Here is a 17,406-nt window from a genome sequence, read left to right on the forward strand (position 1 = left end):
GTCATGTGAGCAGAGATCAGTCAACAAACACAACATTCAACGGAGGGCGAAATTGCAGCATAGATCAGACGACACATATCCACAGACAGGTTGCACCATCGAGGAGCTCCAAATGGAGACCACTGATCAGGAGGTCGTGCTGGAGGGCAGGGAAGACCTCATGTCCACATCGGCCACATCGGCCACGTCGTCCACAAATGGCGGGGACACTAATGGTTGCGGCAAAAAATTGGTGAGTTTTCCCTTGCGCTTAAACCTGCCCACCATAACCATATTTATGTGCAGTTGTGGATGCTTTTCTTTCCCCTTTCATACATTTTTACTATCTAATAACTGAATATTAAGACATACACAGTTCGAAAATGTTTCAATTTTTAATGCGTTCGTTTGAGCAGAACTAAATGTATGAAAAAGTAGGGACTCGAGGTCTTTCCCAGTATTACATAAGCTGCTGAATGCTTTTTGCAACTTAATACTAAAACAATCAAAATGATCAAGGACAGCAGCTTAATAGGCAATTCAATGGAATTTAAGATCAGAAAAGGCAGCCATATAGGCTACTGCCCACACGTTTATGTGGAAGCAGTATCAATGACTCCACACCCTGGACATCTGTCCGCTGACATATGCATTTGACTCTCCCTTTTGATTTCCCGCCCCACACAACTCCGCTCAATTGAAGCAATTCATGCTAATTAGAAATTTTATTGCATTTACTGCACTTATTGTTAATTGTAGTCCGTAACCTCTCCGGATCCCACACCGTACGTGACCAAGCAGCGAGTGACGCGGCCCACGCCTCCCGCTCCTTCGAAGAATCCGATGCAGTTCGTCCAGATCAAGCCCTGCAACCTCTACCAGACCGCGCAGGAGCAACTGAAGAAGGCCGAGGAGGTCAAGAAGCTGAAGGAGGTGAAGAAGGAGGAGCCAGAGGAGTGGCAGAACGTAAGTCCATATCACATGTACAAATTAGCGGAATACGGCCGCTCGATAAATGGGCCGTGAATCGTAGCACTGATTAGTTGATAGGCCCTTAAAAAGGGCTAGACTAAGGCTAGACTGTTCAGACCTTTTACGATCATGCGATAGTGTGAATATTGTGAAAACAGTTAATTTATGCGTTAGTGTTTAAGGAAGTGCCTCATTAAGCTCATCAGGTCTACTAGAATTATTTATCTATCCTAATCGACAAAATTAATCGGGCTCACTTAGTAAAAACGAATTCAAGAATCGGCTTCCGAAACTGGTCTTTCTCTTTTTTTATTGTTGGATTTCGTTGGCTAGCCGTTGGAAACCTATCGCCCCGGATAAACTAAAGCGAAATCACTTGGGCATGGCACATAGCACATGGCTCGTTATGGTCGCTCCAGTTTCCAATGCACGTCGCCCGTTAGCGGACAAAAAGATATTGCATTGCATAATCACTATTATATTTTGTTGATAGTTTTTTCCTCGTCGCCTGCTTTTTGCCCACTTCTATTTTCCTTGCACAATGTTGTGTGTTACATGCAAATTTGCTGCTGCCATAACCCCGGCAAAGAGTTGCCTTTGACGTGACTGTACCTAACTAATTACCGAATCAGCCGTTTTGATGCAGCCGCTGCATTTAAAGTGCCTTTTGGCGCTTGATCAATGTTCCATGGGCATAAGGTTTTTCGAAATATCATAGGTTCCCAGGCGAAGCTTTCAGTTACGGATGTGCGCCAAAAAGAAAAATGGAAGAAATCCATTAAAATGCGTACGGCGTCTTGGAACTGGGCAACCAACTTTGTTTGGAAAGGAAGATCAAATGCCGCTTAGTCGCATTCGTGAATAGGTTGCTCTCTTTTCGCTTAAATTAAAATTAAGCAATCAGAATTGCAGATCTATCGAAATCATCGCGGTCGACCGGAAGCTTTTTAACTGTAAGTCAAACCAGGAAACCAGAGACAGCTTTTGTGATTAAAAATCTTTAATATAGTATCAAGAATATTTCCCAGATAAATTTAACTAAAAAAATCAGGTTTTTTAGACGTGGAATAAGATCTCTCTGTGTAATCTAAACAGTGGCACATCTCTCTGATTCATTAAAAATTGGATCGTAAATTCTTTACTGCGGTAACGACTGCCATGCAACTGAGCGAAGTTTACGCACGGTTCGGAAACATTTCACCTTTGTCACGTAGTTCCGCAGCCGCGTCAAAACTTTTTAATTGCCCTCAAAAGAAACTTACTCCGGCTCGGCCACTTCCCCAGTGCGAATAACACAATGGCAATTTACTCTTACACATTTCCCCTTTTCGTTTTCTATACAAACTTTCGCTGCCTTTCTGCCCAAAACAAAACATGGCCAACAAAACAACCCGGTGACAATCAACTAATAACAAATGGAAAATACACAAACAGAACCTTGACAATTGGAAATCATCGAGACGAAAACGTGTCGAACACATCATCGATCGAGCGGTGGAGACCAAGAAACTCGAGCTGGAGGAGCATGATCGGTTGCGCCGAAAGTCGAAAACATTCACCGAAATGATGGAGGAGAGGCAAGTACAACTCCCAGTTTCCAACTAGCGTCCAACGTGTTGAAAGTGCCCCACAAAATCGAGTCCTGCCACGGACGAGAAGTTCTTTTTAAATGCTTAAAAATATTATCCAAGTGAAAAGGACATTGCAGTGTTTCTTTGATGATTTTTATTGAGACAAATCACATAGTTCTTGCGAAAATCGCTACAAGATATCAGACTACAAGGTAGTCGCTACAAGGTTAGCCGCCCTAAACCACCCTAAACACCACTTTCAACACCTGTGATGCACCTCCTGAATGTATAACTCTATTAAAACACTTAAATTCCCCCACAGGGCTGAGAGGGGCGGACCTCGGGGGCGTGCCAAGCTGGCTTCCCTGGCCGTGTACAACGAGGATGAGACGAACGACCTGAGTGATTTGGGGATCGGAACCAGCAGTGCCAGCGGAAAGAGCAGCCTGTCCGGGGACTATGACAATAACAGTGTTATGGTGAGTTCCAACCAACGAAGCACATCGCCATAGTAGCACGGACCTATTTAGCACCAATTTCTAGTACCAGTTTCTCCGTCTTAATTTTATTGTCGTTATTAAGACTTATTTATGGTGTCACTGCGCTTATAAGCTATTACAGTAAATGAACAATTAAATCTAATTTGTATTTTGCTGCCACTCAAGCTCAGACTTATTGGAAAGTGTTGCCAGCAAAGCGATGCGACACAAATAGATTATCAATCAAATGCCCGCACATGCACCACCTTATTGTGGTTATCAAAACACCGATCATAAGTAATAATCAATGAACCACAAACAATCGAAAATGTGCAGACGGCAGATACATATATTGCGCTTAAGATTGAAACTGATCGAAATTTGTAGCTTAGGATTGATTAGGATTAGGTGTGCTGGCCGCTACACCACAAAATGTTCAGTTCTGAGCTGAAAAATTTATATTAACTCTTTGAAACGAGAATCCTTGAGATTTAAGGGGAAAATATTGGATAAGATCATTTTAGCAAACGCTAAGGAAATAAAATTTGAGTTTGTGAAAGGGAAAGAATTACAATCGATGGAGTGGCAAACACTCCAACAACACATTTACAGAACCTCCAAATATAGGATTATACTTAATCAATTATTCTTATCATCTCTTTTATATATTTTTAATGAATAAGCTTTAAAATGGAACACTACTCTATTTAAAAATCCCTCACAACTAGTGTGTTAGTGGGTCCTCTTGTTTCTAATATCATTTAAGTATTTAACCGACATTTTAGATAAAAATTACTAATTCTATTACCTCCACAGAGCGACCATGCGGCGGAGCTGGATAAGGCGATTGGAGCAGCTAGCTCTGTAGCTGCTGGAGTAACAGCCCAAAACGTGGATGAGCAGCTGAATCACATAAACCGCAACGGTAGTAATGGGAACCACGGGAACGGAGTGGCCGTTGGCCAGTCGGGACCATCGAATTCCTCGAAGTCAGCAGGGCGGGAATACATCTCCTCGCCAGGATACGATACGTCCTCCAGTAATGCGCAAGCCAGTTCTCCGGATCTCTGTGAATACACCTACGAAGGAGCCATCCAGGACTACAAGCAAAGAGTTCAACGGGCCAGCAGCAATGGCAATGGAAATGCCAACGGCAAGGGGATCGGAGAACCTATTGCTTATCCCACGAGGCGAGGCTCTAAAATTGAGGATCGATTGAGTGGTTTTGAGGTGACATCGCCAAGCGACACGCAGGAGGGGGTAGAGAAGCAAAAGGTGGACGTGCCCAAGGTCGACATATCCAAACGCAAGGAGATCTTCGAGCAGGCCAAGGCGGAAGTTTCCAACGGTGGTGCTCCTGCTGCCCCAAAACTCGTACTTCGTGATGGTCTTACCAATGGAAATGCAGCTACCACTGCTCCCAAATCGGAGGTGAGGCGTCTTTCTGGTGACATCTCCAGCATTCGAGATCGCATGCAGAGTTTGGAACAACAGCGGAAAGCTTTCAGTTCCAGCAAGAGTGTGGATGTGCCGGTGCCGCCCCTTAAACAGCGTCTGAATAGTCTGCAGCAGTCCGTTGCCAAAGAGGAGCAGAAGAAGCCACCGTTGGTGGCGCTCATCGATGCCAGACAACTGGAGATCATGAGGGGAGAAGAGGAACGTATGCGCCAGCAGCAGCAGCAACAGAAAGAGAAGCATCCACCAAGCCAAACCACTTTGTGTGCACCTACACCAGCTCCTCCTGCCCTTATTATTGAGGAACCGCCGGTGGCAGACACCAACGACGACAGCGGCATTCAGGAGGACACCACTGATGAACTGCAGCAGCAGCAGCAACTCAACGCAGCCATCGCCGCCTTGGCGCTCGAGGAGCGCCAGTTGGAGGAGGCAGCCAATGCGGTCAACCAAATTGAAGCGGAGTTCGATGAGCTGACAGATCTGTATCCCTCGCCATTGCCACCATCTCCAGCACTTCCGGCGGTTCAACAAAGCCTCCAACAACCAACAGTCGCTCAGGTTCCAGCACAAGCGGTCAATCAGGCGGCTGCTCCTCCATTGCGGGACATGGAATTTAGTGTAAGTTGTACTAACAATTTTATCGAACCCGCTAAGATAAGTCCTTGTGATGTTGATGTAGTAGCTGCTTCAGCGGTGTCGGTGTCCAAATCTGGCCCCACTCCCAATCCCACATCCACTCCAAACACGGTATTCTCCTCTCCCAATTGTAACTTGCGTAGAAAGCCCTCCAATGAAATGGTCCATCATCGCAATTTGCTTAAAATGTTCAAGGAAACCTTTCAAAACGACGACGATCTGAAAGAGGTCTGCGAGATAGTCACTTCGCCGGGTCAATTTACCCAGATCATTGACTTTACCAAGCGGCCAAGTAATCCCCCCATACCAATACCTACACCACCACCCTCTACTCCGATTCCCACCCAGATACCGCGACCACTGGGCAAGCCGCCCATGTCGCCCAAGGCTGTGAGGCTAGCGTCCAGTCCTAAGGGACATATAAATCCTTTAAGTTCGCCCACGAACTCCGGGTTTTCACCACCCCAATTCAGTATCAATGGGCGTGTGGAGATTTTTAATTCACGGCAACTGGACAAGCCGCCCACGCCACCAGCTCCTCCCAAGAAAACTGTAAGGACTGAGCATCCTCTTAAGGAAGCGGTTCCTTCGCCAGAAGTGGTGATGTGCGCTCCTCCTATGACCATCGTTGATCCCGACGAGCTGCCCAAGCCAAATACTGTGAAGGCCCTTTCAAATTGCTTCAGCCAGAGCGATTCCAATTCGCTTACATCACCCATAATGTCGCCGAAACCTTTGCCCAGGGGTCGCATTCCCCAGATCACACCACCTGCTTCTCCAAGGCCCCCGAAACGAGTTCAGCTTGACGAGGTGGATCGTAGCTCTGGGGACTATGCCCCAGTTGTTGGTCAAACCAAGGCAATTGTACACACGCCCCCTAGCAAAATAAGCGCCCGGGCAAACCAAACTCTTGATCCCCTAGCACCCAACGACTCACTGTACCTGCACACATCTTCGCCCAGCGAGATACCTTCCTTGAAAGCCTGTTCCCCGAATGAATCCAGTTTGTTCAAGCTGGCTTCGTCACGACCCACCTCGCCTTCAGTGGATGTGGCTTTGTGTCAGCAATTTTTGGATAGAGAAGCACCAAGGGATATCCAACTGGCCGAAGAAGACCGCAGGAGAATGGATCAGTTTGCTGTGGAGGAGATGCCCTGTGATAAGATCGATGTGACCAAGTCACCCCAGCCCAATACTGGTTTCCAGATTGTGACCGAAGATCTGGTTAAGAAATGTGATGGCAAAAACAAATCAGAAGCGCTAAGGGAGCTAGACGTCCCACCCAGCCAGGAAGACATTGCCCTGTGTGCGGGACTACTAGACTGTTTGGCTCCAGCTCAGGAGCCTATTTGTGACAGCATCGATGTGAGGAAAGGTCCAGTGCCGGCCACTGGGTTTCAGGACATCAGTGAGGAGGAGGTGAAAAAGTGTGATAAGCTTAATAAAAATGCTGTTATCACAAACAGGCCAAGCTCACCCATTGGCAGTGTCAGGGCAGCTCACTCGAAGGCTTTGATGGACACTTGCGAGCAGATCATTGCAGAGGAGCGCAAAGCTAGCAGTCAGATGATGAAGACTTCGCTGCCGGAGTCGGTGGAGAAACCCTCGACACCGCTCCTAGGTCGCAAATCCAAGATACCCATACCCAAACCTTGCTGTATTTCGGCATCTGGAACTGATTCAATAAGTAGAGCGGGCTATGCACCAAGTGCACCCTCGCACCTCTCAGGAAGTGCCCAGCAGCCGTTAATAGCGCGCACCCATGTGGTGGAAACAGAGATCAAGGTCAAGGAGATCTCCCCACCCAGTCTCCCTAAGACACCGGAACAGACTCAGCACCATGCATCACCAACTAAGGAGAAGAAAGCCAAGAACATATTTGATTTCCTGCGCAGAAACTTTGGGCATCAGGAAGAGCCGCAGCATCATCCCACCCTGAACGAGACCCTTGAGAAAAAGGTGGTGCTCACCAGCACCAAGAGTGGAGTAGATGTGGTCAATGCCGATGAGTTTGTTCGGGTAGACAATTCAAAGTTCTATTTGGCAAGTGAGCTGGAGGACGAACCAGTGCCACCGCCTCTGCCCAAGACACCTGCTCCTGTCAACATTGAGATTCGAAAAAAGATCACTACAAATGAGATATTAGAGGAAAATACCACAGAACAGGCGCTAACCCAGGAAATAAGCGATATGCTAGACGACGAGATCATGAAACTGGAGAAATAACATCTCATAATCAACACGATTGGGTGTTTAGAGTTCCTCAGATTTCGGAGTGGTATGTGATCTCTCCAGCGCTTTTGCGACACGAGAATAGCTCAGAAAATAACCGAGCTGTTCATCGACCTTAAATGGCTCTCTCAAATTAACATATTTATTGGTCGACTTGGTACTTGAACATTTTACAATGAAAATGATAATCAACGAATGATAATTTCATCGAATTTATTTTTACTATGGTTTCCGTACTTTTTTGACATTATTCAGTTTTTATTTACATTTCGTTATGGGCTCAAGCTACGTAAGCTACAGTTTTTCTTTATTTAATTACATACTAAACCCAAAAATGATGTACGAATAGAAAATTCGATTTTATATAAACAATTGTTAAACATATGTTTTATGGTTATATATTTTATACACAAAAATACACACGAAAATAAAGGGAAAATCGTAAACTTTTCGCGCTATTACACAGAAAGGATTAATTTAAAATCGCAAAAGCATACCAAATAATTTAAAGTACTATACAAATTAATAATACAATCGAGATATAACTGTTGTTCTATTTTATTAATAAACTTCAACTAAAATCGAAATCAGTCTGAGAAAATTTCAGTATTGATAGCTGAAAATTCATTTTTCTACATGCCGCTAATAAATTTACGTGTCGCTTGAAATTCAACTGCTTTCACTGCTTGTCAGGTTAGTTTAGTCGCGGTGTAGAATGTAGATATCATTATGTAGATGCAAACGGTGTATCAAATACGCGTAGAAGTGAAATGATTATCTTGTGTAAAGTTAATTTTAGATGCTTATGCGTATATCATTAACGTCGGATCCGTCAAATGTTTTTAAACTTGCGCATGAGGTTCAAGCTTCAGAGAAAGTGAAAAAATTGGAAGTTGCGACAGTCAACAATGGATGTGGACGACGCAATGGATCCTGATTTTCCCCATGTCTACGTAATGCCGTCTCCCGATCCTATCCCTATACCATAGGTTGAGGGTTTCTATTTAAGGCTTAATTCCAAATGCTATCTGATTCACCTTATGACATAATTCGTGTGTACATATATTTCTCTTACATGCCTTGCGCTCATTTGTTGGCTAAATAATGTAAAATATGACCTATCTTTTAATGCAGTTACATAGTTTACATGCTTACTGCCAGCAAAAGTTGTTGCAAGTATACAATTTCCGAGGTAAGCGGTCTCTCAATCTCATATCCCCTGTTTTGTGCGTTTTGTGTTTCGCTGTATGCACTCTTCCTTTTAATTTTCTACCTTTATTTCTGTCTGTTTGTTTGGTTGTCTCGCCTGTGTTCGTTCTAACGGTCTAAGTTGCATTGCATGTTGCGTTTTACCCTCTTAGCACTTGTATAAAATGCCAAAAGTCACTCATCCGCCTAGTTGGGTTTCAGTTCAGCTTCAGTTCGGCGCTGCATACTTTGGGGGGACGCGCAGATGTATCCAACCCCCGCAGGTTTGCAGACCCATGTACCGCCTCCCTTGGTATCGAAACAAATAGTTGGTCGATTTGACGCTGCAGCGCCTACGTTTAGTGTACCTTAAACCCTCGACGGTATTGGTTCTGGCGGGGCAGTTCCGTATATTCTCGGTCCCACACATGTGTCTGCAGCGCGTTATCTTTACGGCATACCGAACTAATAAAATCGCGAATTATTCGCATTGGACAGTATCTAAACTACGTCCCACAGATACCAACTAAATCGATTGCAGCGCTCAAGTTCGTTGAATCGTGTCGATCGTACACCAGGGGTAAGCGGCTGGTTTCCGTACTCAACGCACATATTTGCTCAAGTGCTTCCCCTGTTCATGTAATCGGTTCTTGGAATCTCATTTGGGCTTGTTAGGATCGGAAGGTGGTGATAAAATGTCAAGCATAAGTACACATACATAAAAGACGGAAGAACAAAAGAATGTCCAAAATCTGTTCGTATTCTAGTTGCGAAAACAGGAACGAGCCTCCTCCTTCTGAAATTGCGACTGCTTTGTAAAATGTTCAATAAATAACAGTAGTTATTCTATTTCAACTATTCAAAACCCGATAGTGCATCGTAAGGGATTAGCCGTACTTATATGACTTTGCTGCAGTTCCAGATAATCGAGTTGGTAATCAATCAGGCAATATATATATAATTCCGGGAATTCCATTGGAATTGCGTTAAAATTGCATTGTTCTGTCTTCCCTTCGGCTTTTGTTGAATTAATTACCGGTGCATAATTTAATTAAATTTGTTATCTTTATTTGTTTTTATTTTAATTAGCCAGCAGCCAATGTTTTAACTAACTTAAATTCATGCGATCCATGCGCATTTTTCTCTTTCTCTCTCTGTCATGCACGCTTTTGACGCTTTCTCGCTCGCTCGCTCGCCATGTCACGCCCACCTCATCCCACCCTACAGATCAACGAAGCTCTTGAATTGGCGCTGCAAGCTATTGATCGCGAGGCGACAACCAAGCCAATGGACAAGGCACAACATCCACAGAAGCGGGAAGAGAAGGAGGAGCTGGGAGTTCAGCCGGAGGAGAAAGAACCAATTTGCGAGGAGCAGCACGACGAGGAGTCCAACGAGCAGGGGGAATCACACAACGAGGGTGGGGAAATGCCAAATAAAACCGATAAGCAGATGCAGGGGGGACGAGAGCCCATCTATGAGAATGTCAGCTCGACTATATCTATGCATGAAGTAGATAATGAACAGATAGCAACGATGACGATAACCACACAGACCCAAGCGACGCAAATAAGTCACAGGAGAAGCATTCCAAACAAGCAAACCAGCAACAATAACGAGAATAATCAAAGCCCTAATCAATCCAACAACAGCAGGAATCAAAAAGAGAGCAGCACAGCAGCAACATCGGCAGCGAACCCCGTGCCACCAACAACACCGGGGGAACAACCAGAGCCCTACTACCAAGTGCCGAAGGCCACGGAGCCCTACTACGATGCCCCCAAGCATTTAAGGCCGGTGCCGGTCTACGAAAATGTCGAGATCTTCTACTCGGGCCTGGAGATTAGTCAGGGATCTGTGGGAGCGCCAGTAGGGCTCATGGAGCCACCGAAGGAGAAGCCGCCACCGCCGCCCACCGAGAGTCCGATTCCGCTGGACGAGGGCCATGACGACGAGCTGGATGGACTAGGCAGCAGTCTGGGCCACAACACAGACACCTGGTCATCGGACAACACCTACGAGACCATATCGAACGGCACTCGCCGGCACCTTCAAGGGCAACTGGAACCCGCCCAGCCCTCGCCGCCCATCAAGAGGATGAACTCGACCAAACGGATCAAGAAGGAGTTGCGCAACAAGCGCTCCAGTTTCCTGGGCATCGAAACCGACGGCGATCTCGACGACATGGAGACCTATCTCGAGCTAACAGTGGCCCCGCCTCCGGATATGGCGCAGCTCTTGCAGGAGGAGCGGCGACTGGAGAAGCAGCTGTACATCAAGGCGGGACTCTGCGACAGTTCCGATACAGGTGAGTCGATATAGGTTTTTGCATAGCCTGTAAGACCAACGATGGGTGTGGAAGAAAACCGATACTAAAAGCCAACAAGGCATAAAAACGAAAGACAAGAGTAATGAGCAAATCACCAGCGGGGAAAGAAGGGGAAAGGGTGTCGACTGGGCCAGAGGGTATAGGGTGGCCCCCATCTGCCCCGCGAGGTTAAGTATAAATAATCCGTTTAGTGTGCGTGGCCCATGGAGCTGTCAAAGCTCTGACTGCAATGTTCTCCCAATTTTGTGTTGAAAGAACTGACGGAAACGAAACTGCTTGTTTTCGAACTCTTACCGATAAAATCGTAACAAAGGTATTTTATGAGATTATATGGCAAGTCGGAAGTACATAAATTGATATTAAGCGAATTATGAAAAGTTCAGTGGTATAAAAAACGTATGGTGTCTGCAAACAAATGCGGGTACTAAACTTTACGTTTATTAACCCAAATAAATATCTGTTTCATTGATTAGCCTCTTCCATTGCTCCTAAATATACATAGTTGACTTTTGCTGCCGATATCATAATTGAAACTAAAACCAATATTAACCACGCAATTTGTCTAATTCTATCGAAGGTGAAAGCCGCGATTCTGGAGTTTCTGAAAACCACTCGCGCCAGAGCAGTGAGCACTACACGAACTCCTCTGAGGAGAACGATACACAGTCAGAGGACACACCGCCGCCATTGCCTCCACCACCGTCGACCGCCCAAGTGGGTGAAGTCATATACCAAAATGAGAGCCTCCTGGCTGCCCAGACGCCGCTTCTCCAGACTGTCAAGGGAAACTCCGCCGAGTCCTGGACCGAATCAGCGACGGCCGCAGCGGCGGCCACACAATCATTGAGCGAAGCCACAGCAACGGCCAATGCCAAGATGCAGTCCATCGAGGATAAGATCCGGGAGCAGGGAGAGATGTTGCGGGTGGAACGCGAGCTACTGCACTTCTCGGTAAGGAAGAGGTTCAAGTTTTAGGACCATAAAACTCAGTCATAAATCTGGTCACAAAAAACAATGATTAGCAAAGAAATAATAATCCATAATTCAAACTTTTCCTTCACAGCAAGAGGAACTGAAACGGCAGCGTGAAAATCTTGTGCTCCGAGAAAATATTGCTCGACGAGAGTTGCAACACGGAGCCAAGATGCTGATGTCGAACAACCGGCGCTCGCTGCAGGATCTGCACCACGGCCTAGGAATCGGAAACGGAATGCTGAGTGCTTTCCAGCCACCGCAACACCACCAGGTTCAAATGCCACCGCCGCATCCGCAGCAGATTTACGCCAATGTGCCGCAGCAGCAGCAACAGGTGGCCCTGCATGCATATCACCAGATGGACACGGACTACCGCAAATCCATGTCGGATCTAAACGAGTTCTCCAACTGCCTGATGCTGCCGCCAACGCCGCCCACAAAGCCATTGAGGGCTATGCAATTGAACGCCAATGGCCATGGCCTGGAGCCAGATTATGCTGTTAGCACGAGGCAGCGCCAACCACCGGCTCCTTACGGTGGCTCTCTGGTAAAGATTGCTGGAGCACCAATGCCGCCACGGCTCCCCGGTCAAGGATATCCCATTCAAGCGCCGACAGCGCCAGCATACCATCACCAGTCGGCCCAGAACTTAAGCAATATGTCCAGAAACACCTTGCTCGCTTTGAGTGCCACCCCCAAACCAAAATACGCGGACGGATGGGTGCAGGTGCAGCAGCGGAAGAGTTATGACAGCCAACAGACCAGCGATACGGCTTGGCTGGCCGCCCAGCAGCAAAAGCGCAAATCCATGCCGGACTACGGCGGAGCACTCTACAATAACAACCACTGGCTACTGCAGGAGGCGGAGCAGCGACGCATCGAGCAACTTAATCGGCGATCTATACCGGCCAGCAAATCAATGGGCAAACCACTGCCCGATTCCATCATACAAACTCTGACGGAGCGCGTCCAGAGCAAAGGAATCGGCGATCGAAAGCGGTGAGTAGTAATATCTAGGTGACAAGAAAAACTCTTCTTCACTATACACTACATCTTAGATAAATGATCTTTCTACATACCCCCGAATTTAATGCCATTTAATTCACCAACAGCTTCGATAGCAACGGAAACTATAGCCAGGTAAATGGCAACAACATCTACCAGCAGCAACAGCAGCAGAAGAATGCGACGAATGGCAGCAGCATCAATGGCAACGGCAGCCAGGGGCAGGAGAAGGTGCTCAGCGTCAGTGGCAAGAAGAAGTGCTCCCATTGCGGCGACGAATTAGGTAAACTTTGCTACTACGTTGGTTGTGAGTGTTGTGGTTGTTCTACTACTTTAAAACCCCATACCCCTCTACTCATCGTCCATTTTTGGGAGCATCTTCTAGGCTTGTTGTCACAGAGAGAGATCATGAGATCATGAATAGAACACACTTGGATTCACTAGTCTCATGGTTGGGTTTGGTCGATCATTTAATGCTTTCTCCTTCCCATTGGTTATAAACTCTTTATCAATAAGTTTCCATTCTCACTTACATGTCTGTGACAGATCTGGGCTGCACTCACGACAATTGTCGGCAGGTGCACAAAGCGCTCAAATATATTGTTTGGGTGTAATTTTAAAAAGACTGCCTAACAGTTACAAATATTATAGGTATATTGATTAAATCCTGGAAGCGGAATATAATATCTAAGCCGTGGTGGTTATATTTGTATTCTACGTCACTTTTGTTGCAATTTCTGTTGCAATTGTGCACTGATTATACAGAATTGAACAAGCTTATAATTTTAACTTTCGCTAACTTTGGATATTAGCCGCTTCAGTGACTCCTTTAATCCGGCAGCTAAGCTAAAAAGTTCCTTAACTAATTCCACAGGTCGCGGCGCTGCCATGATCATCGAGTCGCTTCTGCTGTTCTACCACATCAACTGCTTCAAGTGTTGCGTCTGCCACGTCCAGCTGGGAGATGGCCTCAATGGAACCGATGTCCGGGTGCGAAACCACAAGCTGCATTGCCAAAACTGCTACTCCAGCGATGACGGCATTAAGTTCAGCTGCGTCTAACTGAGCCCCCGCCAAGGAAACGGAAGCGGATTATTGAATAGAACTGGGGTTGTTGTTGCTCTGTTGCTTTTGCAACATTGATTGTTGTTGTTGTACTAGTAATACATAGATATTAAATAGAGATGATAATTCGTACGTTCACATATATACAATACATATATCTACATATGTTGAGAACAAAGTCAAATCCAAAACGTTTCAGATTAGTGTTAATCGCTTCTATATGCAACCCTACGAAATTATGTAATGTTTTAACTCGGATTTAAAAATTTTATACAACGCATCTACATGTTATAAATCAAACGCTATACATTTTACATGTTTAAATGCCAAGCTCTCTAAAATTGTACTCCATGTCTAAGTAAGATTGAAAATTCGATTGAAATGTGTGTTGAAACTTAAAAGAAAAAAAAGGAATAACTTCAAACGAACAGTGTTAAAATTTGGAATTGTTTTGTATTTATATTTACACCATATTCTACCATTTCTACCCGAGAATTCGCTTGTTTTTAAATCGAACTTTTTGTACACGCTACAGCCCACTTAAAATACCTAACGACGTATCCAATGTACCTAAAACTATATACAAACACCCATCCACACGCAACTCACTAACATAAGTACATATTATTATATACATACCCTTAAACTTGCATGAGGTGAGCATATAACGCGAAATATTTAATTTCTTATATCCGTTATTTTTATTTATTGTAATTACGCATAAAGTTGAAAATTTGTATATTCTATACACATCTTGGATTGTATGATTAATTTTTAAACATGATCGGTATATGAATAATTTTTCTGTATAAATACATCAAAGAAGATATATATACATTAGTTTCGTGTAGTTTTTTAATAAACTATTTCAATGAAGAACATTTTTAATTATTCTATGGTATTTTGGGGTTAATACTTCAATGACTAGGACATACAGTCCTTCAATGTTGAAACAATCATTTTACGTTTCTGAACTTATCATTGTTAATTACATTTTCCTAAAATATATGACTCTTACCTTTCCTGTCGCATTTCCGAAAAATATGCTAACAAAATGGATGTCAGTTAAGCATACGCACATGTCTAATAAAAACCTACAACTGAGTTCATATATTTTTGGGAGGAACCAGTATCTGCTTATGCAACACAGTAACTAAAGTAATTATTTAAAAAAACTTCCGCATTCTGAGATTTAAATTTCGCCCAAAAGTATGCATTACGAATATATTTAAATAGGTCGTACAAATTTTCATATGAAATGTTTATTTCTTTATACACTTTAGAGTAAGTTTTATAAGTTCACGAGGATCAAGGATCAGCCCAGTCGATCTGGCCATGTCCATCCGCATGAACGTCGAGGTCTCATGAACTATAAAAGCTAAAAGATTAAGCATGCAGATTGCGCAGAAAAGTGTAGACGTAGCTCAAGTTTATCCTGGTAATACCAAACAATGATCCAAAGAAGTGCTGGTTATAAAATGTAAGAAACTAGTTTTCAATAGAGTGTGTAATCATATTTCGTCACAAAATTTGACGACACTATTGTGTGCCGAAGTCACGATCATGAAGGTTTGAATTTTTAAGGAATATAAATATTTACTATTTTTACAGTAAAGGAAGGCCACCAAGGACTCTGAAACACAACATATTCTTTTACGCGCAGTTGGGTGCTAAATTTTCGTTGCGTATGCATTTATTTTGTTCCTGGTGATGAATACTGTTGTGTTTAAGAGACTTCAGTAGAATCGAATGCTCCTCCTCCTACAAACGACACACGGTCGTTTAGTGTAGGAGTCACGGGATTCAATTTTTCAATTGAGTTATAAAGAAGATAATAAAATTTTATAAATTTTGTCTAGTATGGAATGTCATTCTGACCAGTTTAATCAATACAAGTTTTGGTTTTTTTTGGCGATCCGAGCACTTTATTACGTGGACCCATTCATAAAAAACACAATCCATTTACAATTCCACCCTTAGTAGATATCACCACTTCAACAACAGCCGTCGTTCTAGGCGGTGGGCAGGAAGGTGAGCTTCTCGTTAAGCTGCAGCTGTGTTTTGATGAGCTGGGAGAGCGTGATGACCAGCAGGAGGTTGCGAACGTTGGCGTTGAACATCTGGGTGAACTGCTCGTGGGTCATGTGCGGCACGGAGTGGATAAGGTCTAGCAGCTGGCGTCCGACGGCGTTGTCGGGGGTCACCTTGTGGGCGATCACGTCGTCAACGTACTTGAGAATAAGATCCAGCAGGGACTGCAGCTTCGTGGAGGCCTCCGAGATTTGGGCCAGGTCCAGCATTGGCGGCACGGTCTTGGGACGGTGGGCGGGCGAAACGCCGACGGTCTTCTGGAGCAGCTTGAGCCCAAATGTCTCCGGCTCGTAGCTGGTCAGCTCGACAGGAATGGGAGTAAACATGCAGCCGCTCTTGCCGCCGGGAACTCCCAGTTGAATGCAAACATAAGCACGCAAACCCATACGTCCGCCCTGCAGCGAAGTGTCCACGGTGAGGTGCACCGGGTTGTTGCATTCGCGGGCGTAATACTCGTGGATTACCGAACTGTGGTTGGTAACGTCGTTGCCGGTGGCCCACCAGCCTACCACGCTCTCGTTGGAGTTCACCTTGCGGTTGAGGTCGTACATGTCCAGGGCGTAGCTCAGCTCTGCCTCCACCTGGTCATCGTGCTCCTTGTGCGGCACACAGAAACAGTTGGTAACCTCCACCACACCTTTGTCCACAGAGCCGAGCAGGGTGCCGATGACGCGGTGCGAGTCCGCGTTCCGCCGCTCGAAGGCGTCCACCACCTGGAAGAGCACCACCGGGTGCACGCGCACGGTCAGATTGAGGGCCGACATGGTAATTTTCGCTGGCCAAGATTTGCAAGGAAAATTTCCGCAATAATTTCTATTCAGCCACGCTGCGCGTATGTTTTAGGGATGTAAGAAAAGGGCCTATCGATAGTGTGGGTGGGGGTTGGTGGCTTTTGGAGCTATCGGTGCAGTCGTGCGTGGGCCTATCGATATCTGCCATACGTCTTATCGATGTAAAATCGGTGGCCAGCTTTGGTTAATCGAATACTTTTCAAATTTGAATATATTTATTAACTACCTATAAACTATAAAGAACATTCGTAGGAGTACGCAGCTCAGTAAATTTATTTTGGCACACTATATCATGAACAAAATTGTCTTGTGTTGTTTTGATTTGCAGGCCCGTCAGTCCCCAAACACTGCCAACAATAAATTTAATGTTTATTCATCTGAACGGTCATGGGCAAATCGAATCTAAAGTCGAGTTCCCCGATAAAATTGTGGCCGTTACAGTTTTAAGCATTATTACTATTGGATCTGCATCTTAACTTTCTAGCATTTATAGTTTCTGAAAGACAGACCGAAAGATAGACGAAAAGACATGGCCAAGACTATATATACTTTATATGGTCGGAAACGCTTCCTTCTACATATTGCCTGCTCTTTAACGAATCTTTAAAACTCTTTTACGAGTAATGGGTATAATA

The 17,406-nt window shown here is 44.9% G+C and overlaps 2 protein-coding genes across 5 annotated transcripts; one reads left to right on the top strand and one right to left on the bottom strand.

Moving 5' to 3' along the window:
* The first annotated feature begins 20 nt into the window (after positions 1-20).
* On the top strand, positions 21-14,299 carry LOC117145158 (uncharacterized protein CG43427). 4 transcript variants are annotated; one of them, XM_033310702.1, is made up of 11 exons: positions 21-232; positions 739-945; positions 2,386-2,528; positions 2,845-3,001; positions 3,818-5,077; positions 9,743-10,823; positions 11,422-11,795; positions 11,908-12,818; positions 12,932-13,131; positions 13,371-13,475; positions 13,699-13,788. In XM_033310702.1, the coding sequence occupies exons 1-10, from the start codon at positions 113-115 to the stop codon at positions 13,436-13,438; spliced, it is 4,521 nt and encodes a 1,506-aa protein (XP_033166593.1). In that variant the 5' UTR covers positions 21-112; the 3' UTR covers positions 13,439-13,475; positions 13,699-13,788. The 4 variants fall into 4 exon arrangements, with proteins under 4 accessions (XP_033166593.1, XP_033166592.1, XP_033166595.1 ...); XM_033310701.1 differs by lacking the exon at positions 13,371-13,475 and having other exon boundaries at positions 12,932-13,107; positions 13,699-14,299; XM_033310704.1 differs by lacking the exons at positions 11,422-11,795; positions 11,908-12,818; positions 12,932-13,131; positions 13,371-13,475; positions 13,699-13,788 and adding an exon at positions 8,462-8,519 and having other exon boundaries at positions 9,743-9,845.
* A 1,486-nt stretch (positions 14,300-15,785) lies between these two features.
* LOC117145159 (eukaryotic translation initiation factor 3 subunit F-1) lies at positions 15,786-16,840 on the bottom strand. The gene has a single exon (XM_033310706.1). The coding sequence runs from the start codon at positions 16,742-16,744 to the stop codon at positions 15,902-15,904; it is 843 nt and encodes a 280-aa protein (XP_033166597.1). The 5' UTR covers positions 16,745-16,840; the 3' UTR covers positions 15,786-15,901.
* Positions 16,841-17,406: the final 566 nt, after the last annotated feature.

Source organism: Drosophila mauritiana, chromosome 3R (assembly GCF_004382145.1).
Source record: "Drosophila mauritiana strain mau12 chromosome 3R, ASM438214v1, whole genome shotgun sequence".
Classification (NCBI taxonomy): domain Eukaryota; kingdom Metazoa; phylum Arthropoda; class Insecta; order Diptera; family Drosophilidae; genus Drosophila; species Drosophila mauritiana.